Source organism: Hyaena hyaena, unplaced genomic scaffold (assembly GCF_003009895.1).
Source record: "Hyaena hyaena isolate Hyena2069 unplaced genomic scaffold, ASM300989v1 scaffold_385, whole genome shotgun sequence".
Classification (NCBI taxonomy): Eukaryota; Metazoa; Chordata; class Mammalia; order Carnivora; family Hyaenidae; genus Hyaena; species Hyaena hyaena.
The window spans coordinates 1,050,282-1,074,586 of NW_024081022.1; the positions used below are offsets into that span (position 1 = coordinate 1,050,282).

At 61.2% G+C, this 24,305-nt stretch overlaps 1 protein-coding gene across 2 annotated transcripts; it reads right to left on the reverse strand.

Moving 5' to 3' along the window:
- SMG5 (SMG5 nonsense mediated mRNA decay factor) lies at positions 1 to 24,201 on the reverse strand. 2 transcript variants are annotated; one of them, XM_039251478.1, is made up of 22 exons: positions 24,039 to 24,201; positions 20,327 to 20,425; positions 19,692 to 19,815; positions 19,178 to 19,334; positions 17,240 to 17,329; positions 16,230 to 16,319; positions 15,505 to 15,583; positions 13,325 to 13,450; positions 13,187 to 13,255; positions 12,847 to 13,055; positions 12,116 to 12,253; positions 11,386 to 11,970; positions 9,861 to 10,036; positions 8,919 to 8,994; positions 8,194 to 8,369; positions 6,758 to 6,916; positions 3,735 to 3,794; positions 3,233 to 3,392; positions 2,738 to 2,828; positions 1,906 to 1,980; positions 1,481 to 1,619; positions 1 to 1,300 (listed from the first exon to the last, which is right to left on the reverse strand). In XM_039251478.1, the coding sequence occupies exons 1-22, from the start codon at positions 24,110 to 24,112 to the stop codon at positions 1,217 to 1,219; spliced, it is 3,036 nt and encodes a 1,011-aa protein (XP_039107409.1). In that variant the 5' UTR covers positions 24,113 to 24,201; the 3' UTR covers positions 1 to 1,216. The 2 variants fall into 2 exon arrangements, with proteins under 2 accessions (XP_039107409.1, XP_039107411.1); XM_039251480.1 differs by lacking the exon at positions 24,039 to 24,201 and having other exon boundaries at positions 19,178 to 19,296; positions 20,327 to 20,414.
- Positions 24,202 to 24,305: the final 104 nt, after the last annotated feature.

A 24,305-nucleotide genomic window follows, 5' to 3' on the forward strand; every position in this document is an offset into this window, starting at 1 on the left:
GGGCTTCGAGGGGTCTTTATTAAGTGATGCTTTAGTCTCAGTCTCTGCCGGGGACTGGGGGCGGGGGTGACCCCACTGCCCCTGGTTGTCCCAGACCTGCGCTCTTAGAGGAAGGAGACAAGAAGCCTGCTTTCCTCCGAGAACAGCCTGGAAGGCTAGGCGGGTGCCGGGGGAGGCGGCAGCGGAGCCAGACCCCCGGGCCCCCCCCCCCCCCCCCCCCCCCCATGAGAGGCCGAGGCCTCCCTGGCCAGGGCCTCCCCTACAGCCTGCACTCAATGCTCCGCCCATTGCCCTGAGCTATTCATGATCTCAGCTCCACCTCACACCGCTGGCCACTCTGGCCACTCGAGCCCCGGCTCAGCCCCTCCAGGACAGCGACCCCGCGACCGCAGCTTTAAGGGCCTCGCTGAGACAGCAAGGGGGCCGGCAGCCTCCCGCTGCACCCCACCCCGGGCCTGGCATCCCACTCGGCCCCGCACACGCCCACAGGGCTGGCGGGCCCGGGAGCCCTCACTGGCCCACGGCCTCCTCCCTGCCCTGGAACTGGCCGGCTGGAGAGAAAGCAGACGTGGGGCAACTGGGTGGGCGGCCCTGCAATGGCAGGAGGGTGCGAGCCCCGGCCCCGCTCACAGCACAGGCAGCTCCAGGCCCCTCTTCTGGAAGAGTCCCCAAGACTGCAGAGCTGCCCGGCCTGCGCAGAGTGGGAGGGCGGGAGAACACGTGGCCCTCGAGGAGGGAAGGGTCTGCAGAGAACCAGCCAGATGTCTGGTGTGACCCAATTCCTCCCCCAGTGCGGGGGGGATGGGGGGGTCCGACCGGGCCCCGGCCAGTCTGCACCGTGAGGACGAGGGACCCTGCCGCCCCTCCCCCTCGGAGGCCCACAGACCGCTCCGTTCCCACGGAACGCAGACGCCTGTGCCCACCGCCCGCCCCCGGGGACAGCAGGGGGCTGAGGCAGAAGGGCGGGCTGGGGGCCCACAGGCTGCTCCTGCTCCAAGCACTTCCCCCATTTTCCTGACGTCTTGACAAGGGGACCGCCCTCCCTGCGGCTCCGGGCCCTCCCTGTGGCTCCCGGGCCCTCCCTGTGGCCTCCTTCTGCGTGCGTGCGTGCGTGCGTGCGTCTGCATGTGGGGGGTGACTGCAGGTGCGGGTCCTGGCTGCCAGGGAGGACAGGAGAGATCTGGAGTCAGCCCCACTGCAGGGCCTGGGGTCTGTCTCAGCCAATCTCCTTCCACTGCTTGTAGAAATCCAGAACATTCTTGATGTCCACGCTGGCGTGTGCGGCGGCCTGCAGGGCTGCCTGAGGAACGGGAGGGGGGCTGAAGGTGGAGGCCTGACCTCCTGAACCCCAGGACCATTAGTAGGGCGGGGGGAGGGGCAAAAGAGGAAAAAGTACCCATGCAGAGAGGTCTGAGAAGGGGTCTACTTTGGCACCCCCGCCCTGCTCACCCTCGCCCCCCCTTCTCTCCCCGTGACCCACCTGCATAGGGCCTGAGAGCGCACTAGGGTCATCCAGGGGGAGGCCCGTGATGATGGTCACCATGCCACTCGGGTCCTCCTCACCTGCCCCCTGGGCCAGGGTCAACTGCTTGCAGCTGTCCAGGATCTTATAGAGGGTCCTGGTAGGAGGAGGGGGAAGAGGGTCACGGCCCTGCATTAGAAGAACTGGGCTTCGCGATCGCCAGGGCACAGGGGAAGCTGGGGACAGGGAGGGGACGGGGGGCGGGGCACCAGGCAGTCAGTGCAAGCTGGTACTGGATGGTGTCCACTGAGCAAGGACACCGAGCACCTCGGGGCCACAGGGGGTCTGGGGCTGCAACTTCTCACTCCCCCCAAAGGCCCCGGGCTGGCCCTGCTTGGGAAGGGGTGGGTGTCCGAGGCCCAGAGCACGGGCCGCAACCTCACCAGGCCTCCACATCCTGCCTCTTCAGCTTATGCCTCTCGAAGCTCCTCCCTGCCTCTTTCTGGCAGCGAATATACCTGGGAAGGAGGCGGCAGAGGGAGGTGCGGGGTCAGAGGAGAGGGAGGGCGCCTCGCACGAAGCACTGCACTGTGGCCCGGCGGAGGGGGCCCAGTTCTGCAGGAGGGGTAGGGGTGCCTGTCCCTTCACAGCTCTGTTTGGAGCCATTTCAAAGTGGCTTCCTGGCGGCTGAGCCCGGCTTGCTTCTCCTTCTGATAACACGGATCGTTTGGTCCCTCCCAGGGGAGGGCCTGGGCGAGCAGCAGCAGCAGATGCTTTTCAAGTCAGGGCTCCTGGAGACCAGGCCCAGACAAGCGGGCTTTGTGCAGCGTCCTGGCCAGGCCAGGCAGAGGCGGGGGGAGCGGGGACCAGCCTCTCCCTCTCTCTGCACCCACTGCCCCTGCTCTTCTAGCCCCCGGCTCGGCAAGACGGGCCTGTGCTGGACTGAGCGCTGATGACGGTTCCGAGGGAGGTGTGGGGGCCGAAGAAGGCACCGTCACCCTGGGAAACCTGTCCCCCGCCCGGGACGACTGCGGGGGAGGTCGGGCGTCTGCCCCTACTCCCCGGTGACGCTCTCTGTCCGGCCCAGAGGCAGGCAGACAGCAGGTCAGTACCCCCAGCGGGGCTCCAGGCCCCCTCACTGCCCGACCTGCCTTCCCAGGCCGTGGGCAGAAGTGCAAGTGTGTGTCTCACCCCAGGGAGCAGGGACAAATGAGCGTCTGTTGCCTGGGAGACTGACACTGGGCTCCGGGGTCGCCCCGCCAGGGCCGCACTCACCTGTTTCCTTTTTTAAACTCTGCCTCCAAGTATCGGATCCCATCCCGGGCCCCCGGGTGTTCCTTCTTCAGCAAATCCAGGCCGTCGATCACTGGTGGGCGAGGTGGGGGTGGGGAAGGACAAGACACATGAGCCCGCGGGCGCCGCGGGTGGCGTCTGAGCCCGGGCCGCACGCGTCGCAGGGAAAGTGGGGACCACGGCTCCTAGCGGCTCCTGAGCTCTTTCAGGGCGCGGCCCGCGAGCAGCGTACCTAACAATTCACCAAGCGCGTTCACTTAGATTTTTCCCTTCTGTTTCTCCCAACTGTCTCGTAAGTGAGGGTTTAATAGAGACTGTCACACACATTCCGCAGTTGAAGAGGCTGAGCTTTAGAAAAGTGGCAGGGCTGGACCAAGGCTGCCGTGTGTAACCTGGGCCCCCGTGAGGGTCTCTCAATCGTAAACCCGAAGTCCCACGTGGCCACGCTCTGTCCCACCAGCTGCACCATAGGCCTACCTGTCCTGGGGATGATGACAATGAAGCGGCCACTGGTGGCCAGCTGGCGGATAACAGGAAGGTGGTGGCAGAGGGCCTGGGTGTCGGGGACGAGGTAGGGAGACATCGCCGACTGGGCCTTGGGCTGCTGCAGGCTCCCTTCCAGCTGAGAGACCTCGAGCTGGGGAGAGAGGCGGAGAGCGGGGCTGCGTGGGCCCTGCAGCCTGGGGGAGACGGGGGAAACGGGGCCCAAGGGGCTTCTTATGCCAACAGGGGACCCTTGTACCAAGGGTCTTGGAGAAAAGGGAGACAGAAAGAAGGGTAAGGTAACAAGAGAGACAAGGAACAGACAGTGACGAAGGCAGAGAAGGGGCATTAAGGCTGTGAGGAAACGAGAAAGAGAAGGCGGTCTCAGAGGTGATCGGGGTGGAGGCCACCATGGAAGGGGGGGGTGGAACAGAGCAGGGTGGGGCCTGGGTCAGAGCAGGGGTGGGGGGTGCAGAGGACAGGAGGCCAGGCTCACCTGGAGTCGGAGCTGGGCCATGTCCCGCATCAGCCTGTTCCGACGCGCTTCCTCCTGAGCCTACAAGGCAAAACACCACGTGCTCAGCTTGGGGCGAAGACCGGGCCGTAACCCTCTCCCCGGCGACGCACGGCTTTAACAGCTCGTCCGAGAGGAATTCCCAGCGTCGGCAACGGGTAGGGCCTCATACGGAGGCCTCCCTCGCTCCTGCTAAGTGAGGGAGAGGCAGGCTCGGGAGGAAACGGGGTCCTGTGGGGACAAGCCGCGGCCAGGAGCCCCGGGCAGGAAGCAGGACAGCGGCAGGCAGGCCGCACGGGCGTTCACCTCCGCTCTGCTCCGTCCCCCGGGGCTGCCTCCTGTCACCACCCAGCCACCAACCCCGAACCAGCAGCTCGTGCCCAGCGGCCCCCGCGGCCCCTCACAACCTGCCACCCCTCTTAGCACGGTCCCCAGCTGGGTTAACAAGCCACCGCCTGCCCAAGACAGGAGGCTGAGCTGGCCGTGACTGCTCCCCCCCTCAGTCCCTGGAGTCCCCGCACCCCCGCGTCCCCGCTGCGCGCCCCGTCTAAGCTGGCTCTTCCCGCCCTGCCGAGCACAGCGTCCCTGGTCCCGCTCCAGCCCAGTCCACTCCCCCTGCCCGCGACCACAGCAGCGGTGTCAACGCCATCGGGTGCCCACCGTGCTCCTGACTAAAACCCTCTGACGGCTTTCCTTGGGCTTCTGAAGGACGTCCCAATTCCTTACCGGGGTCCAGAAGATGAGGTTAAGGGTGAGGACTTATCCTAAGAGGTACCGGGGGGGAAGCCAGTGAAGGCTCTCTGATGAGCAAACCGACGTCCTCAGTGCGAGCAGTGCTTTAAAATCTTAACCTCGAGGGGCGCCTGGGTGGCTCAGTCAGTTAAACATCCGACTTTAGCTCAGGTCATGAACTCTGTGAGTTCGAGCCCCACATCAGGCCGTCAGTGTAGAGCCTGCTTTCGATCCTCTGGCTCTCCCACTGCCCCTTCCCCACTCCCTCTCTCTCTCGAAAACACACATTTAAAACAAAACAGTTAACCTCGAACATACAATCGCATTCCAACCGTGACAACAAACGGCCAACACGCATCTGGACAAAGCCACGTGAGCAACACTCTACAACGTAAGTGACCACCAAGGTCCTGAAAGGAGACTGAGGAACTGTCACAGACCAGAGCAGAACAAAGACACGTAAGAACCCAACATAGCGTCGGAGCCGGAAAAGGAAAGAGACGTTAGCGGGGAGACTAGTGAGATCTGAGTGAAATCTGCAGCTAATGGCACGTCGGTCCTAACGTCTCCGTCCTGACGAGGTCACCGCAGGGTCCTGCACAACAGAGAGTGGCCCTGTCCAAAATGCCCAGGACAACCCCTTGGAAAACTCTGGGCGTGGAAGTGAGGGAGGAGACGCACAGCGCCTGAGTCATAGCCACCCTCCACGGGCCCCGTCAGCAGACTGGGGAGGACGGGGAACATGGTCACGTTAGAAACCGAGCCCAGGAAATAGATGGTTAGGCTGGAATTACAGAATCTTGACGCCCCACGTTCCAGAGCGGGCCGGGGGCACTTAAGGCGCAGTGCAGGGGGCGGGCGCTCCCAGGGCCAGGCAGCTCGCAGAGGTGGGCTTCCACATTCCTCGGGGAGACAGGCCCGTGCCCCGGGCGGGTGCCGGTGCCCCTGAGCAGAGTGCGTGGCTTCCAATCCCACGCCCGGCTCTGCCTCCTCATCCCAGACGGGGGAGCGCAAGCACGGGCCTCGCAGAGCAGCGCCAAGGCCTGCACGAGCGGCCCCGGGCGAAGCAGGCTTCACACACGGAGAGCTGTCACCACATGTGGGCGAGAAGGACGCGGGGAGGACCCTGGTGCCAAGGGAGCCGCCCCTGGGCGCGCATCCGCAGCCGAGCCAGGGGTCCCGAGCCATGCGAGCGGGGCTTTCAGGAACGCCCTGTCCCCTGGGGGCAGTCTTCGAGAGCTTTGGACTAAAGGAAATGCCTACAAAAACTTTTTTAAAGCTGTGTAATTTCCCCATAATTATTTTTATAGTTATGTTTTTCTCTATAAAACAGCAATAAAAGCCTCAACACAAAAGGTTTGTTTTTAACAAAATGTGCTTGCTTTTAACGCAGCAAACAAGGGAATTTCTGGGGAATCTGTGCCCCTTCTCAGCCAAGCAGAATGTCCTCAGGAAGGGGGTGCTCAGAGGCGTGGGGAGGCCCGGGGCCAGGGAAAGGAAGGGCACCGGGGAGGGGACTCGCTTGGGACAAACAGGAGCCCCCAGGCCTGCCCAGACACGTGGGCCATGGTTCAGCGCCAGGCCCCACCCCCACCCAGCTCGGGGAGAGCCACACACTGGGCACCGCAGGGCCCTGCTCATGGCTTGCCGAGTACCAGCCTCATAAAAGAAAGGACGGCCTTGTTCACTGCTGTGCCCCCCGCGCCCACAGGATGGACTAGGAAGGGACATGTGGCACAAAGCTGTCCGTATCTGGGGACTGAACGGAGAAGAGGCTGTGACCCCGGCCCTGGCCTACGCTGTGGGGCTGCTGGTGGGAGGGACCCTGCACGGGTCAGGTAGCTAGATCCCGCACCCCGCGGTCCTCACCCCCTGAAGAGGAAGAAAGATCAGGAGCGCTTGCTGGGCGCACGCACCCCACGGGGGGTGGGGTGCGGGAGGTGCCCGGCCATCCCACCCACAACACAGCCCCGGGAGATCAGCGCTGCCAGCACCTCATAACGGGGAGGGAAAAGGGCTTCGAGAGGTCAGGGAACCGGCTCAGCTCACACCAGGAGCAGGTGGACGCGGCCCTCGACCCCCAGGTGGCCCGGACACAGGCACCTCTCAACCCAGCCCTCTCCGCCCCCAGCTGCCCGTGCCCTCCCTGCACCCCAACTCCCCTCAGCACCCTCTTTCACAAGGGGCCGCGGTCTGTCCGGGCCCCTTGGCCTGGCTTCTCAGGGAGCCCGGGGGCGAGCAGAGCGGGCGGGCAGGGAGGCGGGCGGACTCACCATGCGGATCTGGGCCTGGGCCTGCGGCAGCACGCCCGCCTGCTCGGACTGCGCGATGCTGAGGAAGATGCCGGCCTCCGCGCTGAACTGCAGGACGCTGCCCTGCAGGCGGGCGACGAAGTGGCCGAAGCTGCGGATGCAGCAGATGCGCACGACCGCCTGAGGGGACACGGTGGGGGAGGGGTGTGGGGCGGAGCAAGGCCCTCAGCACCCCAACCCCCCACGGGCCCCTTCCACCCAGCCTCCCAGCCAACAGCGGCTCCTGGGAAAGGCCTGTGGTCTGGGGGGTGGGGGTGAGTGCCGCGGCCCAGAGCCTCTGGAGGCAGACCAGCGACTCCCTCGGGAAGACAGGAGGCAGGGGCGCCGTGCTGGGGGCAGGAGGACCTGGGTGCTGATGCCACCTCCCTCCTCGGGGCCTTGTGTGTGACACGAAGCACTGGGCTACGTCAACGTCTCCAATCTAGGTTTTGGTGGGCAGAACAACTGTTTCCCAGCAGACAAAACCTTCTCTAGAAGCCTAACCCACAGAAGACTAGAGCCAGTGGGGCGCCTGGGTGGCTTAGTCGGTTAAGCGTCCGACTTTCGCTTAGGTCATGATCTCGCGGTTCGTGGGTTCGAGCCCCGCGTCGGGCTCTGTGCTGACTGCCAGCTCAGAGCCTGGAGCCTGTTTCAGTCTGTGACTCCCTCTCTCTCTGACCCTCCCCTGCTCACGCTGTCTCTCTCTCTCCTAGAAATAAATAAAAAAAAACATTAAAAAAAAAAATTTAAAAAAAATAAAAAAAAAAAAAAAAGAAGACTAGAGCCAGGCTTCTCTGGCTGAAGACAAGCCACCAAGAGGCTCCCTCGTGTGTGTACAGGGGAAGGGCTGGGAGGCCTGCTCGCCTGGCTTTCCCTAGCTGGCCCCTGTGGTGACTCAGATTCAAGGGGGACCGGCCTGGGGCACCTAGGTGGCTCAGCCACTTAAGCGCCTGACTTCGGCTCAGGTCATATCATGGTTGGTGAGTTTGAGCCCCGCGTCGGGCTCTGTGCTGACAGCTCCAAGCCTGGAGTCTGTTTCGAATCCTGTGTCTCCCTCTCTCTCTGCCCTTTCCTGGCTTGTACACACACGCGCTCTATTTAATGTTAACTAAACAAACACACAAAACCATCAGTGGCCCTCCTTCCAGGCCACCCCGCGCCCTCCCCGCTCTCTCCAACAGGGGGACACAGTGGAGGGGGGCCTGTCCTATGCAACGCGCCCATGGACCAGCATCCTGCCCAGAAGGAAAGCGAGCTCCGTGCCTTCCAGAAGGAAGCCCGCCCAGCCCAGCCCACCCAGCCCAGTCCACCCAGCCCAGCCCAGCCCGAGGCTGCTCTCCCTGCCTGGACAGGAGGGCCACGTGCTTTGCTGCCGGATGTAACAACACAGCACGTGGTGTGAGAAACGCCAGCCTCACCTCCTCTAAGGTGCTGAGCAGGGGCCGATCAGTGTCAAAGTTAAAGCGTCTGTGGGCAGCCCGCAGGGGAGGCAGGTTACGAAGGGCCGTGTCCTCTGGGAGCAGCAGACTAGAGGGCAGGTCAGGCAGGTCACCACCTTCGAGAAGGTCCTGGACCTCGGGACACAGGGCCAGGCCTGGAGGACAGAGGACACGTGAGACCACCCGCCCTACGGGAGCCCCGGAGGAAGGACACAGCCCTTCCTCCCCTTGAGAACGCATAGGCTTGTCTGCACGGCCCAGGAAGACTGGAGCTGGGGGGCAGGGGGAGCGATGGGCTCAGATGGGGAAGGCTCCCGACAGCAGGGTGAAAGCAAGGTGGCCACATCTCTCGAATGAGGCCAGAGGTGGGGAAGGTGGGCACAAGCAGCTGGAAGGCAGCGGGGAAGGATGAGCCCTGGAGGCGGAGGCTGACTCAGGGACAGGCACGGGCACCGGCGACCAGGGCTGGCTTCCAGCCCCTCCCCTCCCAATGCCTTCCCCAGGGGGCACGGCCGGCAGGGCAGTGACGGGGGAAACTGGACACAGCGACACCGCGATGGCCGCTGTGTGTCAGGGTGGCTGGGCAGTGAGGCCCAGGAACCTTCTTACCCCCAGGCTGGGTTACCAGGCAGGGGGATGGGCTCTGTGGGGCCACTGAGGAGGGAGGGGTGAGGGGAAGGGGGTGGTGCCAGCGCCTCACTCACCGGCCTCCTGGAGCTCGCCGGAGCCAGGCAACAGGTTCAGCAACACGGACAGGCGATTCCACAGACTCTGAGAGCTCTGGGGAGAGCGGGGGAGGCGGGGGGCCTTCAGTTCAGCGGGGCAGGTTCGAGGGCAGAGCAACCCCCGGGGGTCTGGGGCGATGGCAGGGGCGGGGGCTCATGGAAGACGCAGAAAACAGGGAGCCAATGTCACGAGGAATCAGCTAAACCCGGTCACCAGCTGCAGCTTTGGTCGTGGGGGGAAGGCACGGGACCACAGCCAGGGCCCTCTGGGTCTCAAGTGCTGGGGAGGCTCCTCCCCGTCCCCTACCCCACGTGCCCATTCTGGAGCCCCTGTCCCTGCCGTCGCCACACCTGCACGCTGACTATGGCTGCTGAGTAACCAGCTGCTGGCAGAGGAACACACGCCCAAGGGCGCACCTGGTGCTGACCCACGGGCCCCAGGCACTAAGGGGGCACTGGTGTGATAAAGCAGCTCGGACCAAGGCTGCAGGGCCATCGAGGCTCCAGCCAGACTGGACCTGAGAGGGCACCGCCACCCCATGGGCCTCCAGGGCGCCAGCCTCACCCCTGACTCCACCGTGTCCCCACCCCAACACCTCCGCCCCTGGATCCCATCTCCGTGGCCCCCTCAGCGCACTGTCCCCACTCTGGACTCTGGGATGGGGATCAGAGCGTGCACGCATTCACCAAGCCTGTTCCCCACAGGCACGACGCCCAGCGCTGTGGACACGCAGGGGGAGAGAAGCAGCGAGGTCGTGTCTGGGCCCAGGCCACAGGCGCTCGAGGCACAGGTCACGTCTAACCCTTTCTCCGTAAGAAGGATAAGGGCCTGGCACAAAGCAGGTGCCCGGCACTAACTCCTGTGGTGCTGGAACCTCGCAGGGGCCCCCGCCCCTTCCCCCCGAAGCCCCGGAGCCGCACCTGCGCACACACGACGATGAGCTCCGGGTTGGCCCGGAGCCAGTCCAGGAAGACCTTGACGGTGGGAAGCAGGCCTTCAGCCGCCAGCACCTGCAGCTTCTCCTGGACGCTGCGCTCGTGGCGACAGGAGCGCCCGCTGGACTCGCTGCCCTCCGACTCGGAGCCGTCCTCAGAGGCTATGCGGGCACAGAGCAGGGGTAAGCTGCAGCCAGGGGACACGTGCACCCCGTGCACCCCGGACTCTTCAGGATAATTCTGACACGAAAGACGGGGAACTCACTACACACTCTGCCTCGTTTTCCTATGCCACTAAGTGGCTGCAGGAGGAGGAGGCCTCCTGCAAGGAGGCCGGGGCCTTTTACAACCCACTTCTGGATTCAAGCAAACCTGCGAAGGGTCCGTGGGGAGTCACTCGGGTGGTATTCGTGACAGACCCGCTCTGTGCCAGGAGGCAGGGCCCCGGCTCTGGAGGGGGACGGCAGGAGGGAGACGAGGCACAAAGACCTGAACTACCCGGCCCCTGGCTGTCCAGCTGCCAGAGCCCGGAGCAGGCCCTCGGCCTCCACACGTCAGCCTCCTCACTTCTCAGGCCCGCTCCGAGTGCCACCTACCCCCGGTGCGGCGCTACGTTCTGAGCACACAGCACACCAAGCCCAGGCGGCCCTGCCCTCAAGAGGCTCCCCACCAACAGCCGGCCTCACCCGAATGCGAGGCCTGGAAGCTGCGGAGGGCGGAGGCCACAGGAGCCCGCGGGACAAAGTCTAGTAGCCTTGAAGGATCCCAGATCGAGCGATTTAAGGGGAAACCAGAGAACAGGTAAGACCTGGCCACGTGCCAGGCTCTAGGCAAGGGAGGAGAGTAGAGTTCAGACCAAGGGAGCACCGAGCAGAGGCCTGGGGGCGAGAGACAGCACTCAACAGGGCGGACAACTCCTGCCTCTGACAATTCAACAGGACAGCGCCAGGGGCGCCTCGGGCCAGTCGGGTAAGCACCCCACTTCAGCTCAGGTCATGATCTCAGGGTCCGGGGGTTCGAGCCCCGCGTCAGGTTCCGTGCTGACAGCTCAGAGCCTGGCGCTGCTTCAGATTCTGTGTCTCCCTCTCTCTTTGCCCCTCCCCTGCGAGCACGCACTCTCTCTCGAAAAAATAAATTTAAACAAGAGAACCCCAACAGCAGCCCAACACAGCGCCCGGCGGACAGCAGGCTCCGCAAATGCTTGCTGTTGCCAACTGGGTGACCCTATGCAGGGAAGACCCCAGGAGAGGGGTCACTGGAGCCAGCAGCCCTGGCAGGACGTGGGCTGACACCAGGGGGCAGCCCCATACCCGCAGGGCTGGGGAGTGAGTGGGAGGAGGGAAAGACCACGAAACGGGGGGTGGGGGGGAGCACTCTGGGAACACGCCCTGGGACTGCACCACAGTCAGACAACAAAGGTGAGGCAGCGAGGGTGGGGACGGGGGCGTTTATGGCGAAGGTGGCGGGGAGGTGTGGACCAGAGCAGGATGATGGCAAGAGGCCCAAATACCTGGCTCCGAGGGCCGGTCTGCATCCCCATTGACACAGGGCCTCTGGGTGGCCGCAGCATGGGGCTCGGCAGGGGGCTGGAGGAGCAGGTTGCTGAAGGTGGGGGCCAGTCGGAAGCAGCGCTTGCTCTGGAACATCTGGGTGGACATGGCCTGTAGATTGCTGGCAATGCTAGCCTCACTGGGGCCCAGCGGGCCATTGAGAGACTCGGGAGCCTCCGACCTGGGCCGAGGGGGCTCCAGGGCTGGGGACCGGGTCCCCTCCTCATCTTCAATATCTTCCAGGTCTGATCGGGACTCTTGGCTGTTCATTTCTGAGTCTGTCTCCGCATCAAAGGCCGTCCCCCCACCTTCCAGGCTCTTGTCCGAGCCGCTGTCCGAGCCCTCACTGGCTGGGGCCGACTCACGGCTCGAGTCCGACTCAAAGCCTTCACTCAGGTCACTGTCATCCCCAGCTCTGGGTGGGTGGCGGCGGCGGCGCAGGCAGGAGAGGCGGGAGAACTTCCGGCTCTTTCTGACCTCACCGGCTTGAGGTGCTACAGGAGGGGGCTCAGGGCCTGGCGCCTCTTCCTTCTCCAAGTTCTCATCTATGCACAGAGAACAGTCAGATGGGGCCTAGGGACACAGCGGGGCCTGGAAGTCCGAGGCGCTCTTCAATACCCCCTCCCCAGCACGCCTGATCCCCATCCTTGATCCCGAGCCCAAGGCGCCCGTCCCCAGCCACTCCCGCACCTGTGCCATCACTCTGGAACGCCGGCACGGGGTTCTCGCCCTCCTCCAGCTCGGCCTGTAGCCGTATGTTGACGTGATTGACGAGGTGGGAGAAGAGGGCCAGGGTGAAGGCGATGGCCGCGCTGTACTGCTTGGAGCCTAAAGCCAGGGGGGCCAGGGGTCAGGGCCCGGGGCTCTGAGGGGCAGGCGCCCACGGCGTCAAGTCCATCTCCCGTTCTCAAATGTTCCAAGGACCCAACTACTCCTCAAAGCCTCCTCTACGGAAAACCGATTCCTCAGGTCTCCGCATCTAAGATGTGCCAGCTCGCTCTGTGCCTCCCCGGGCACGCATACCCTCTTGGGCCACACCGTCCTCCCTGGCTCCGAGGCCCTCACACTGGCTCCTCCTCACAGCCCGAGCCCCTGCACACCCGGCCCTGCCAGGAAGGTCTGCAGAACTAACTGCCCCCAACAGCAAGGCCTAAACTCGGTCTGCACCCTCAGCTCAGCACCCTGCCCTCTGTCCGCCTGGGTCGTGGCCGAGACGGCATCTGTGGGAGGGGGAGGGGTGGAGGTATGCGGTTGCCCACGTTCATTCACCAGAGCAACTTCAGGGTAGGCTTCCTTGTCCCTCACGCTCCCACGGCCAAGCAGTGACGCAAGCAGGGACGGCAAGGCTCGTGGGAGGAAGTTTATGAATAAGGAGCCGCAGGAAGGGTGCGAGGACCCCGGATGCGGGGGGAGTTAGTCACCTGCTCTCTTCAGGCTGTGCACACCCATGAGACAGATGATGACCATCTGGAAGATGAGAAGGTCCGGAAGGAAAGCGTAGCCGCCCTCGTAGTCGTCTTCGGCCTCGCTGGCCAGGCTGAGGCCGGGAGAGGAGGGCAGGTAGAAGAGGCACAGGTTGAAGTCCTCCAGGACCGACTGGCAGAGCGAGGTCAGCTCCGCGTCCACCGGGCTGCAGAAGGGTAGGAGTGCCAAGGAGGTCAGAGATGCGGCGCGGGGCAGGCACGGAGAGCTGGGGACACGGGGGGACCTGGGAGAGAGCCGGTCCGCCGGGGTCTCACACGCACAGCCCCCTCCACTCACCTGCTCCGGGGCTGCAGGAGGCTTTGCAAGTACATAAAGTTCACCAGCAACCTCTTAATGTCTTTACATCTGCAAGGAGAGGAGCCCCGGGTAAATGGCCGTCGCTGCGGGCCCCTCCGCCCCGCAGGCCCTACTCACCGCTTCTTGCTGGGAGAGAGCTTCCGAGTCTCACACTTCCTCAGCTGGTGGTACATTTTGGCCGCCTTGTCATACAGCCGCTTGAGGTTCCCATAGGCCCCCTCAAAGGACACGTCCGACTGGATGCTGCAGGAGACGGCGGTAAGCCACTGAGGCTTGGTGGGGGGCGGGGCGTGGAGCTCTGCTGGGGCTTTAGGGAGCAACGCTTCGAGCAAGTACAAGCTGCCCCCAGCCTCCCTTGCCATGAACATGCTCAGGGTGAAGGCCATCTTGCCAGATAAAATACACAGACAACAGTTCCAGATCAATCAGCGTAAAATTAATGGCTTCGTCTCCTCTATATCTGGAAGTGAAATACTTAATCCTACTGTCACAAACTTAACTTCGACGCTGTCCCTCAACAGCCTTCGTCTTTTTTAAAATACAGAGCACTTAACAGCAGGCAGCAGCCGACAAGCGGCGAGCACGTACAAGAGTATTTACGTGCACAGCCTCACTGTCCTCACAACACTCGTTTAACACGAGTGTGTACCGAGTGCTTCCCTACGTGTCAGGCACTGCACCCGATGCTGTACATACGCACGAGAAGATGGAGCCTGAAAGAACAAGAATGCGGCCAAGGCCACACGGCTACCTCATGGCGGAGCGGAGTCTTGAGCCCGAGCCCGTCTCACTAGAGTCTACACCCCCAACGGTACGCTGTTCTGTTCCTAATGTCTTTTCTGGGGGAAAAACCTTTTCATCATAAACAGTAAGGTACAGAGAAGAATAAACACGTGCTTGTGAATATGCCGTAGCCACAAGTTCTCTGACCCTTCTTCCAGCCACATGGGGGTTTCCTGTCTGCTTCCCTTTAATAGGGGGCTGAGGGAAGAGAACTATGTAGTGCAGCTGCTCTGACCCACAGAACACTGTGGAAGGGACCACTTCCAGGCCCAGGCCCTGGCCCTAAGGCACTGACAGATTCTGCTTCCAAATCTCTTGGGTCATTCTTCACTGTTGGGAGCCCTGAGCTACCACGTAACAAACCCATCCCTCCTCAAGGAAGAGAGAGCACACGGAGTGAGGTTTCAGACATATCAGCCCCTAGGTCAGCCGAACACCAGGGACGGATCCTAGACAAGGCCACCAGGGGAAGGAGCTGCCCAGCTGAGCCCTACCCAATTGCCCAACTCAGGAACAAGGAGATGTAAGTGCTTTAGCACAGCAGGGCAGGACCTCAGCCGGCACTGCCCAAACCTGGGTGTGCTGCGCTCTCTTTGGAAGTGACTCATCCTAAATCAGGCCCGTAAGCGTGACGAGGGACCAAGGACAAGGGGGCATTCCCTGGAAGGCATGTGAGGAATGGAAGGCTACAAACCTGGTGACTGTATTTAAGAATGAATACAGTGGCGGGGGTGGGGGTGCTGATCTAGGAAAGGAGACAGGCACCTCAAGAGCAAATACTTTGTTGACAGCAGGGAAGAGCTTTCCTAGACCAGGTGAAGCAAGGATCGTGACACATGCAAGTATAAGGCAGAATCTGACTTTATACTTTAGGATTTGCTCAGTAAACTTATGAAGACCAGCTCATCCCCTCTGCCTTGGAGCCTGGTTTATATCCACCTGCCCCGCATGTGACTGGCTGCTCAAGTGGAAGGTGGCCCTGGCTGGGGGCCAGCCAGTTTAGCCCTGACGACAGCCTGGTCAGCGGCACCCCGTGGACCCGGACCCACTGGGCTATGCTGACTCAGCAGACTGCGCGCCTGAGCCGGGGCCCCGAGTCCACGTTCCTTATTCTGAGAGTGGAGTGTCAGCACCAGGGAGGCAGTGAGCCGCCCTAACCCTCACCCACGGCCACCAGGTCACCTCGAGACACTGGAGCTCTACAGTTCTGCAGCTCTTGTCATCTGCTACCTTGATGACATTTTACTGACTGGATCAAATTTATTTCCTTCCAGAAAGCAGTTCTCTATTTCACATAAGACGGTGGGCAGCGACTCTGGCCGTCCCAGGTCCCACAAATCTGGGTGACCTTGTGAAAAGCAGCAGGGCTGCATCAGGGTGCCCCTGACAGGAGGGACCCCTCAACCTGAGCTTCCCCTCGTTCAGCCAGGAGGCAGAAAAGGGAAGAGAGAAGGCAGAGCAGGAGCGGTGCGGGCGGGAAAGCTGGGCCAAGGAAAGGGCTGGCAGCCACTCACCAGCGCAGGTAGCAATACATGGCTTCCACATTGTAGTACTTGCTGCCTGCGAGCGTGCCCAGCTGGTTGAAGGGCATTCCTGGAGAGAGAGAGAGAAGTCACGCAATCTGCGGGCACAATACTTACCCAAGGCTGCCAGGACCCGGCAAGCCCCGGAGAACTCAGGGGGAGAACAAGGGGTCCCGGTGATCAGCAGCAGAGCCCTCCACGCCTCCGGGCCACCGGTGACGGCAGACTCCCTTCCCATCAGTTCCGGCCCCCCAGCCTGCCCTGCGGGGGACCTCAGCACCCGGGTGTCATCCCCTCGCCCGGAGCTGTGGCTCTGCTGGGGTTGATGGAACGTCACAGAGCCCTGGCCTCTACCCCGGCTCGGCTGCTCACCTCAGAGCTCTCCTACCTACAGCTAATCCTCACCTCTCCCTCTAATGGAGTCTTATCTCTTCTCTGTGCCTCCTGTGGGAAGAACAGCTGAAGCAGAGTTTCTTCTTTCTACAGAGACCTCAGGGACAGAGAAGGGACAGCCACCTTCTCTTCCTTCCCCTGCTGCCTCCCTCCTTACAGTGAGCGCGAATCATGAGGAGGACACTGTGTAACTGAGCTGAAGTGCGGCGGAACAGAGCACGGGGGACCGAGGGAAGCTGGCGCGGCCTGCCTGCACCTCAACTTGGTCTTCCCCTTGGAAAATGCGGCTGGGGGGGAGGCTCGGGGGGGGGGGTGCCACTTACCAATCTGGGGGGCTACTGACAGGGCCTGGTAGTAAAATCTCTCAGCCAGCAGCTCGGTGTCTACGCCAGCTAATTCATTCTGATACCGTGCTGCAGGAGAGAGGAGGAAGAAAACTCCGTGACGCCGTGGCTCAGAAAAACGTCCCCTCATCTGGGGGTCCACTCTGTGAGGCTGTGCTGAGAGCCTGGTAGGAAGACATCTGAGCTGGGGGCCCGGCTGCTGGGGCCTCTGACACAATCTGAACTGTGCGTGACTACGGGCAAGCTATTCAGCTCTTTCTTCCTCACTGGTAGCTTCCAAATGTGTTTACAGCAGGTTCTTGATCACCTGTCCCCAAGGAAGGCGACCCACAGCAGGTGTAACTGCTTGGAAAGACCTCTGGTACTTGGTTCCAGAATGCCACTGGACGTCCCTGTCCAGTCATGCCCAGGCCTTACGAAGCACACCTGGTCTGCCTAAGCAGTGGGCTCGCCCTGTGCACACTGTGTCTCAGGGGTCTCGGGGGGAGGGGAGGAGGCTGGGGCCAAGGAGACAGGGAGCCTCCAGTAATTAAAGATAATCAACAGCCACCCACCAACGGCCTGATGAGGAGCCTTCGGCTGCCAGGACTAAGAGCCAGTGGCCATCAAGCAAGAGAGTACTGTTCTATTTGGAGGAGCGTCTGCTGGGCAGGTAAACCCTCCGTGAGGTCTGCCTTCAACTCCTCTGGGAGTCCATCAGGGGAAAAGAAGAGCCCAAAGGAAAAAAGCATCGAATTAAAACCCTCCTAACCCACTACTGAAACCAAGTTACCACTCGGACTTTCTCAAAGTTCGTCTTCTGTGTTCACGGCACCTCCCTGACTCGCGGAAGGGCAGCGGAAAGAAGGGAACATCGTACGACAGGAGGAAAGAGTCACAGCAGCCAAAGCGGCCCCGCTGCTCTCCCAGCGCGTGCAGGGTGGTTCCGACAAACGAAGCGGCTTTCCGCCTGTCCCGGAGCCCAGAACAGAAGAAGTTCAGGTTCTTACACAAATCCCCGAGGTACATGAGACATCGGTGGCACGCCATCTGTGCCCAATCCATCTCCTTCCCTGAGGCAGACACTGGCTTCTTGCATCCTGAGAAAGACAGACAGACTCAGAAGCCCATCCCCCTGCCCCCCACCCGAGGGGAAACGCCTTTCCCAGGTGGAGAAAGGACACCAAGAAGCCACCGCTAGTCCTGAAAATCCTGTGTTATGGGGCAGAGAAGACACTCATCCAGGACACAGGTGGAGACATTCACAGGAAAACCGCGAACCAGAGGAGACGGGCTAGGGTCCCCGACCTAGGACAGTTCCCTGGGGGAAGGCCCCTAGAAAGGAGGAAGAGGTGAAGCTCCAGTGTCAGGACAGTCTTGGGTGCCGTGGGTGGAAAGGGTGACACGGAGCTGAAAGGCCTGGCTCTACAGACAGGAGACCTGCCCGGGACAGATGGCCCGAATGAGGCCACGGTAAGTGCTCCTGGCTTCCACCCGGAGGAGGAGGCCCACCAGACAGCCCGCCCGCAGAGGACAGGGGAGCCTGCCCTGCATGGGGACAGGCATGGCCACTGCCCCATGTGCCGGGCTCTCATCCCCCCTCCCCCACATGCCGGGCTCTCACCCCCTCCCCCAGCAAGCATGTAACCTCAGTTCGGAGAGCCTGAGCTCTTTAGCCAGTTTTCCCACCTGACAGGGACTTGTCCAAGCTCTGTTTAGTGTCAAGTTCACCGACCGACCCCCCAGCAACCCCATGAGGCGGCCGCTCTCGTCGCTCCCACCTGACGGTCAAGGAGACCCGTCACACAGCAGGTAAGCGGCAGAGCCAGGTTCAAAAGGCAGACTGGCTCCAGGGCCCACGCCCTCGTCCGCGCCACCTCGCAGCCAGTTTGCTCGGAAAGCCCTTCCGACTCTTCTCTACAGACACCTCTTGGCCGTCTGAACATGAAAACCTCTATGAGGAGGAAAATGGGAGCTGGGGGGACTGACCCTTTGAGGTAAGGGTTCTTCACCTTCTTCTGGGCTATGGACCCCTCCAGCCTCTGGCACGAGGCCTGAGAGGGAAGGTCTCAGGTTATGTTGTTTTGTTTTTTTTTAAAGTGTATTTATTTTGTGAGAAAGAGGAAGCAAAGGGAGGGGTAGAGAGAAAGGAGAGGAGGGGGAGGGAGGGAGGGAGAGCGAGAGGGAGAGGGAAAATCCCAAGCACTGTCAGCTCAGAGCCCTACACGGGGCTCGAACCCATGAACTGTGAGATCACAACCTGAGCTGAAATCAAGAGTCAGATGCTTAACCAACTGAGCCACCCCGGTGCCTCTTGTTTTGTTTTTAATGTTTTGTAAACGCAGAGTGCAGTGCGGTGCTTCTGACGGAGAATGTCGCCGTGTGGTGGGGATACCCGCTGGGACCCTGAGTGCGCAGCAGGGCAGGGGAAGGGCTGTGAGGAGCAAGAGGTTCCAGGGAGGAGGCGAGCCGGGGAGGAGGGCTAGACGGTGGCCAGACTGAAGAGCAGCAGAAAAAGCTCGGCCTCCGGCCCCTCGGGCAGGAACGTCTGTGAGCCCCGGACTTTCAATAGTTGCAAAAACCCTGGGAAACAACGTCTGACGCCGAGAGAGCAGTGCCAGGGGCGCCGGGCTGGCTCAGTCAGCAGAGCGTGCGGCCCTTGCTCTCGGGGTCCTGAGCTTGAGCCCCACACTGGGCGTGGTAGTTACTTACATAAGTAGAGCCAGCCCTGCTCTAGATCATTCCATCCCTCCCTCTGGCTACACCTCAGTCTGCAGGCCCAGGAAAAAAGAAACTCTCTTTCCTCAACATCTTCACCCTACGCTGCGTGCTTGCTTGGATGAACCCAAACTCCACGAGCCACGTGCGGGCCTTGCTACAATCCTCCAGCCCGGCCAGGTCACAGGCTACGCCAACCCCGAATGCGGCGCCTCATGGGCGTCACTGACCTATGAGGGGGTCGGTGACGTGGGTCCAGTCGATGCAGCACTGCAGCTCCAGCTGGTAGTGGGACTGGATGTAGAGAAGCAGGTGCTGGTAGAAGCCGATCCCAGCAACCAGGTGTGTCCTGTAGGCACATTCCAAGGTGCTGCGGCTGTGGATGTGCTGGGCGTCGGGAAAGGGAGGGGCTGCTAAGCGACTCGCTCCGAGGACGCTCCCCTCCCAGCCCCGTTCCTACACGAGGACAGTAACCCGTCTCCTCGGCTCTGAACTGCATCCACACCCCCTCTCACTCTCGAGCTCTCCCCCAGCCTCAGGCCCACCTCTCTGGCCTTCCCCCCCGGGATGAGGCTCCTTTCCTCCCCTAATCCAAACCACATCGGAAGCCCTCCCTCCTCTCTGGCATCTCCTCCTTGGCTCCTCTTTCTCCAGCCGTGTCCTGGCCCACTTTCTAGCTGCTTCTTCCTTCCTAGCTTCCCTCTCTAGACACATTTCGTCTCAAGATCCAGGACCTCCCCTTACCTTTTTGTTAGTCTTGATGAGCTGAATGACTTCGTAGTACACCTTTCTCCACAGCAGCTCCTCAGCCTTCCTCCCATAGTCCACCGGGTGCAGGAACATAAGCTTGACACAGAGCTCACGCAGCCTGAGAGCACAGAGGAGCACAAGACACTGACCGCCCTGGGGCCCTGGGTGGAGCGAGGAGGCATTTGCCAATACCCGCCCGACAAATCCCTGCCTCCCAGGAGACGTCCAGGGTCCATCTGCGGGACCCAGACAATCAGCGGTCTACAGGGCAAGTGGGAGCCCCCAAAGGACAGAGGCAGGAGCAGGAAGAACATTAGTAGTCTTCTTCCCCGCACGCTTCTCTCCTTTTTTCCTGCCTTTTTACCCATCTTTCTTCCCTGTCACTAAGCAGCACGGCCAGCTGTGCCAACTCCAATGCCATCCATATGGCCCCAGTCTGTTAGATGCAGGAGCTTCAGAGAGAATGAGGGGTCCCCATGTCTCCTCTCAGGAAGGCCAGGGCTCACAGCCCATTATTGTAGCATGAGGTCAGGAGGTAAGAGAGGACAGGTGTCTATATGCAGCAGTTTCGGGTGGAGAGGAGGGTAGGGGAACCGTCCGGATCTGTGGTTTTGCAGCCTCCAGCTTACTTGTTCCTCAGGCTAATGTTCTCTGGTTTGAACACTTCTTGATAAGCAGTTTTGTTGCAAAGGATGAGGTCAAGTCGATGCACAGCCTCCACCACAGCCCTGGAGGGAAACACAGGCACACGGTCCCTGAGCCGTGCGTGTGTGCACGCAGGCGTGTGTGCACCCAGGCCAGGGCGCTGACCCTTGAGAAGCTGCAGGTAGGGGCGGGGGGCAGGCTGCATGCAGAGCCGCACAAAGCAAGATGAACCCAGTCTCCACCCGGTGTAACGCCTCCCTGCTTCAGGGGACGTTTGGCAACCACAGACATTTCTCATGGACCCTCCTTGCGGCAGGGGTTTGAGGGCATGGGAGGAGTTGCTACTGGCATTCAGTGGGTGCTGCGACACCCAACAATACACAGGACAGTCAACCACAGTGACTACCCAGCCCCAAATGTCAGCAGTGTCAAAGCAGAGAAACCCTGTGATATAAGAAGGTAGACTCTTTGTTGTTGTCATTGTTGTTTTTTAACATTTACTCATTTTTGAGAGGCCGAGAGAGAGCGAGGGGGGGGGAGGGGGAGGAGCAGAGAGAGGGAGACATGGACTCTGAAGCACATTCCAGGCTGAGCTGTCAGCACAGAGCCCAACGCGGGGCTCAAACCCACGGACGGCGAGATCATGACCTGAGCTAAGTCGGGTGCTTAACTGACTGAGACAACCAGGCGCCCTAGAAGGTAGACTCTCTTAATGGAAAGAGCCTCCACTGAGATAGCCAGGAAATCTAGAGTTTGATCCCTGGCCTGTCTTTCTAACTCCGTGCCTTTGGGTAAATTATCTAACCTCTTTAGGCCTTAGTTGCCACATCCACAAAAAATGGAGATAATGGTAGCAGCCACCTCGGAGGACTGTCAGAATTCAATGAAAGAAGTGATGTACGACATTTTAAAATTTTTTAATTTTTATTTTTTTTAGTGATGTATGACATTGATATATGGTAGGCATTCAATAAATAATAGTGGAATGAATTAATTATCCGAGAATTTATTATCTCTGACATTAAGGAAATGCATTCCTAGCATAAAATTCTATTTTTGAAATACTGGGGTACGGGAAATGGCAGCGGGGTGGGGGGTGGGCACTGAGCTGTTTAGTCATAAGGTCTCCTGGATTCTGCTGAAGAAATTCTTTGATATTAGGGTGCAGGCTCCAGGTCCTGGGCAAAATATCTAGCTTCCTTACGTCCCAGTTCTCCATCTGCAGAACGGAAATAGTATCATCACCTACTCTGTGAGAGTGAAGTGAGCTGATACACAAAGCACTCGTAATAGTGCCTCATTCGTGGGAAGTATCCAGTAAGGGTGAGTTTCCACCTTTCTTGCTATATACCGAAGGAGGAGACTCTAGACCCGAAGAACAAGAACCAGGGAACTCTACGATGGATGGCTCAGCAGTGCCAAAGGGAGGCGTCCTCTCTAGGAGGGCAAGACCCAGAGGGTGACGGGAAGCCATCATGAGAACAGGTGAAATCAGACACAGCTCCCGGCACAAAAGCAACCAAAAAAAGGGAGAGTGATGATTGCCCAAACGATCCAAGACCGGGAACATGTGCTCCGGGGCAGCGGACAGTGGGCCGCAGCAGGACGCCTGTGAGGCTCAGGTGGCGCACCGCTCACGGCCGCTGTGCACAGGGCACGGTGAATGCCAGCGCCCAGATGAGTGGGTGGCACGGCGATCTAGGCCTTCTCACAGGCAGGCCTGAGAGCTCAGCATTTCTGCAAACACCTTCTGGGCCCGGAGATGGGAGCCAAACCCTGTAGCCAGCCTGGCCCTCAATGCCAGGGGTGTGATTTGCCCTGTGCCAGCCTAACTCCCCAGGACAGGCTTTCTAACGTCAGTGCCGGGCACGGATCTAAGGAGCGTGTGCACACGTCTTCATGGGCAAGCTCCAGGGTTCTCCTTAGATTCTCAGTCCAAAAAAAGGTTAATAACCATTACTTTAGAAACTTCTAATTGCAAATTTCTTTTTTGGAAAGTAATCTCTATGCTCAACGTGGGGCTCCAACTCCCGACCCCAAGATAGAGAGCTGCATGCTCTACTGAGCCAGCCAGGTACCCCTAAAAATATCTTTGGTCGGGTCAGTTAATTGGCCTCACTAACTGGTATTTGTGGCCCTTCCAGCATGCCTTCTGCTGCTGCCTTTTCTTCTTTTGAAGGGCTTTTAAACACTGCAGAATTTTGTCTCTGTAAGCAGACATGGGAATTTCCCAAATGCACCGAAGCTCAGGGTGACAGTTTCATAGTCTATCGACACATTTGTCTCAGGCAGAGAAGTCAGATTTTCCTCCCCCAGGTCCTTCCAGCACTCACGGCTTCTTTAATAAAAGATAAAAACAGAGACCTGCCGCCTCACGTTTATTTCCACCCCGCTTGAGCCAGGAGCGGACAATTACCCGCAGGGGTACCCGGGTGCACAGACGCACGCCACACGTGCAGATGCGTCACCGTAGGCCAGTCAGCGCTGTGAGGGTAAGAGCTAGATCTGCCCAAGGGTCACCAAGGGTGACCGCGGCTATTCCGGAAAGCAGGTGATGAGGAAGGGATCCTGCAGCAGGGCCCACGCTCTGACAGGCAGCGTGACAAGGCACATGTGCCAGCCCCAGCCAAGTCCCCGCGGACCCAGAGGCTGCTGGGGGCAGCCAGTGGTGGGAGCCCAGGGGCCGTTGCACTGGGCCACCTGTCTATTTTTGGAGCGGCCTGTACTCCCCTCTGCCTTACAAGCCCCAGCAGGCAGGATGCCCACTCCAGGAGGAAAGAACGTGCTCTCCACTCCCTGCCAGGACCGCGGTGCTCTGGGGGTGCTCCTCCTCCCTAGCAAACACCCCTGCTCTGCAGAGCCCTGGCTGCATGAAAAGCCCAAACCCCACTCCCCACTAGAAGGCACAAAACTCAACTTGCTTTCGAACTTCACCCCATTCTCCAGCCCTGGGGCCCATGTTCCAGCTGTACCCCCCCCCCCCCCCCAAATCCTTAACCCTGGGTGGGAAGAGCTCACGCGGGCCTGTTCCCAACAGAGGGATGGGGGCTGAGGACGCGTCCTGGGGAGCGCGAGTGGCGCTGTGGTAATCAGAAACCGGGAATGGAAGCTGCCTGGCAAGACGCTGTAGTCATGAGGCTGGGAGGAAGCAGGACTCAGGATCAGGAGTCCCCGGGTGCCCTGAAATGGGCTCCCGTGACCTAAGGACACTCTGGACTCAAAACCTTTCGCGGCCCTTCCAGGCCAACACAACGAGCCTTCAGTCTCTCTCTTTTCATTCAAACTCGCCCAAAATTAGAGCCACGGGGGCTTCAGGGCGCATCCCACCCCGGCCCGTCCTCTTCAGAAGGCGGACAGCGAGGCCCAAGGTCACACAGCGAGCGGCGGAGGACCCGCGCCCGGCCCCGCGGACTCCTGCCCAGGGCTGTCCCCTCTGCGTCCTGCGGGTTTCGGGGCGCCACTCCCTTCCGGGTTGGCTGCGGCTGCGCCCCTCCCTCACCTCCCGACCCGCCCGCCCGCCGCCCAGCCGGGGCCGGCCCGAGGCTCCCGGCCCGGGGCCCCGTCCACGTGCTTCCCGGGCCGCCCGGCCCCGGCGCCCACCCCCGCCCCGGCCCGCACCCGGGCCCCGCCCGCCGCGGCCCCGCCCCCGCGGCGCCCACTTCCCCCGGCGGCCGCACGCACGCCCCGGCCCCTCACCGGTAAAGCCGCTTGGTGTGGAGGACCTTCGCCTCGGGCTCGCTGCTCTCCCCCGGGGGGGGGCCTTGGCTCATGGTGCCCGGGTCCGGGGCGGTTCCCGGTCACAGGCCTCCGCCGCCCGCCGCTACCGTCACCACTGCCGTGTCCAGCCGGAGCCGCCGCCGCCGCCGCCGCCGGCCCTGCTCGGCCGCCATCGCTGTGAGGAGGCTGCCCGCGACAGCTCCTCCTCCGCCTGCCAAATCTCGCGATAGCGGCGGCGCTGCGCCG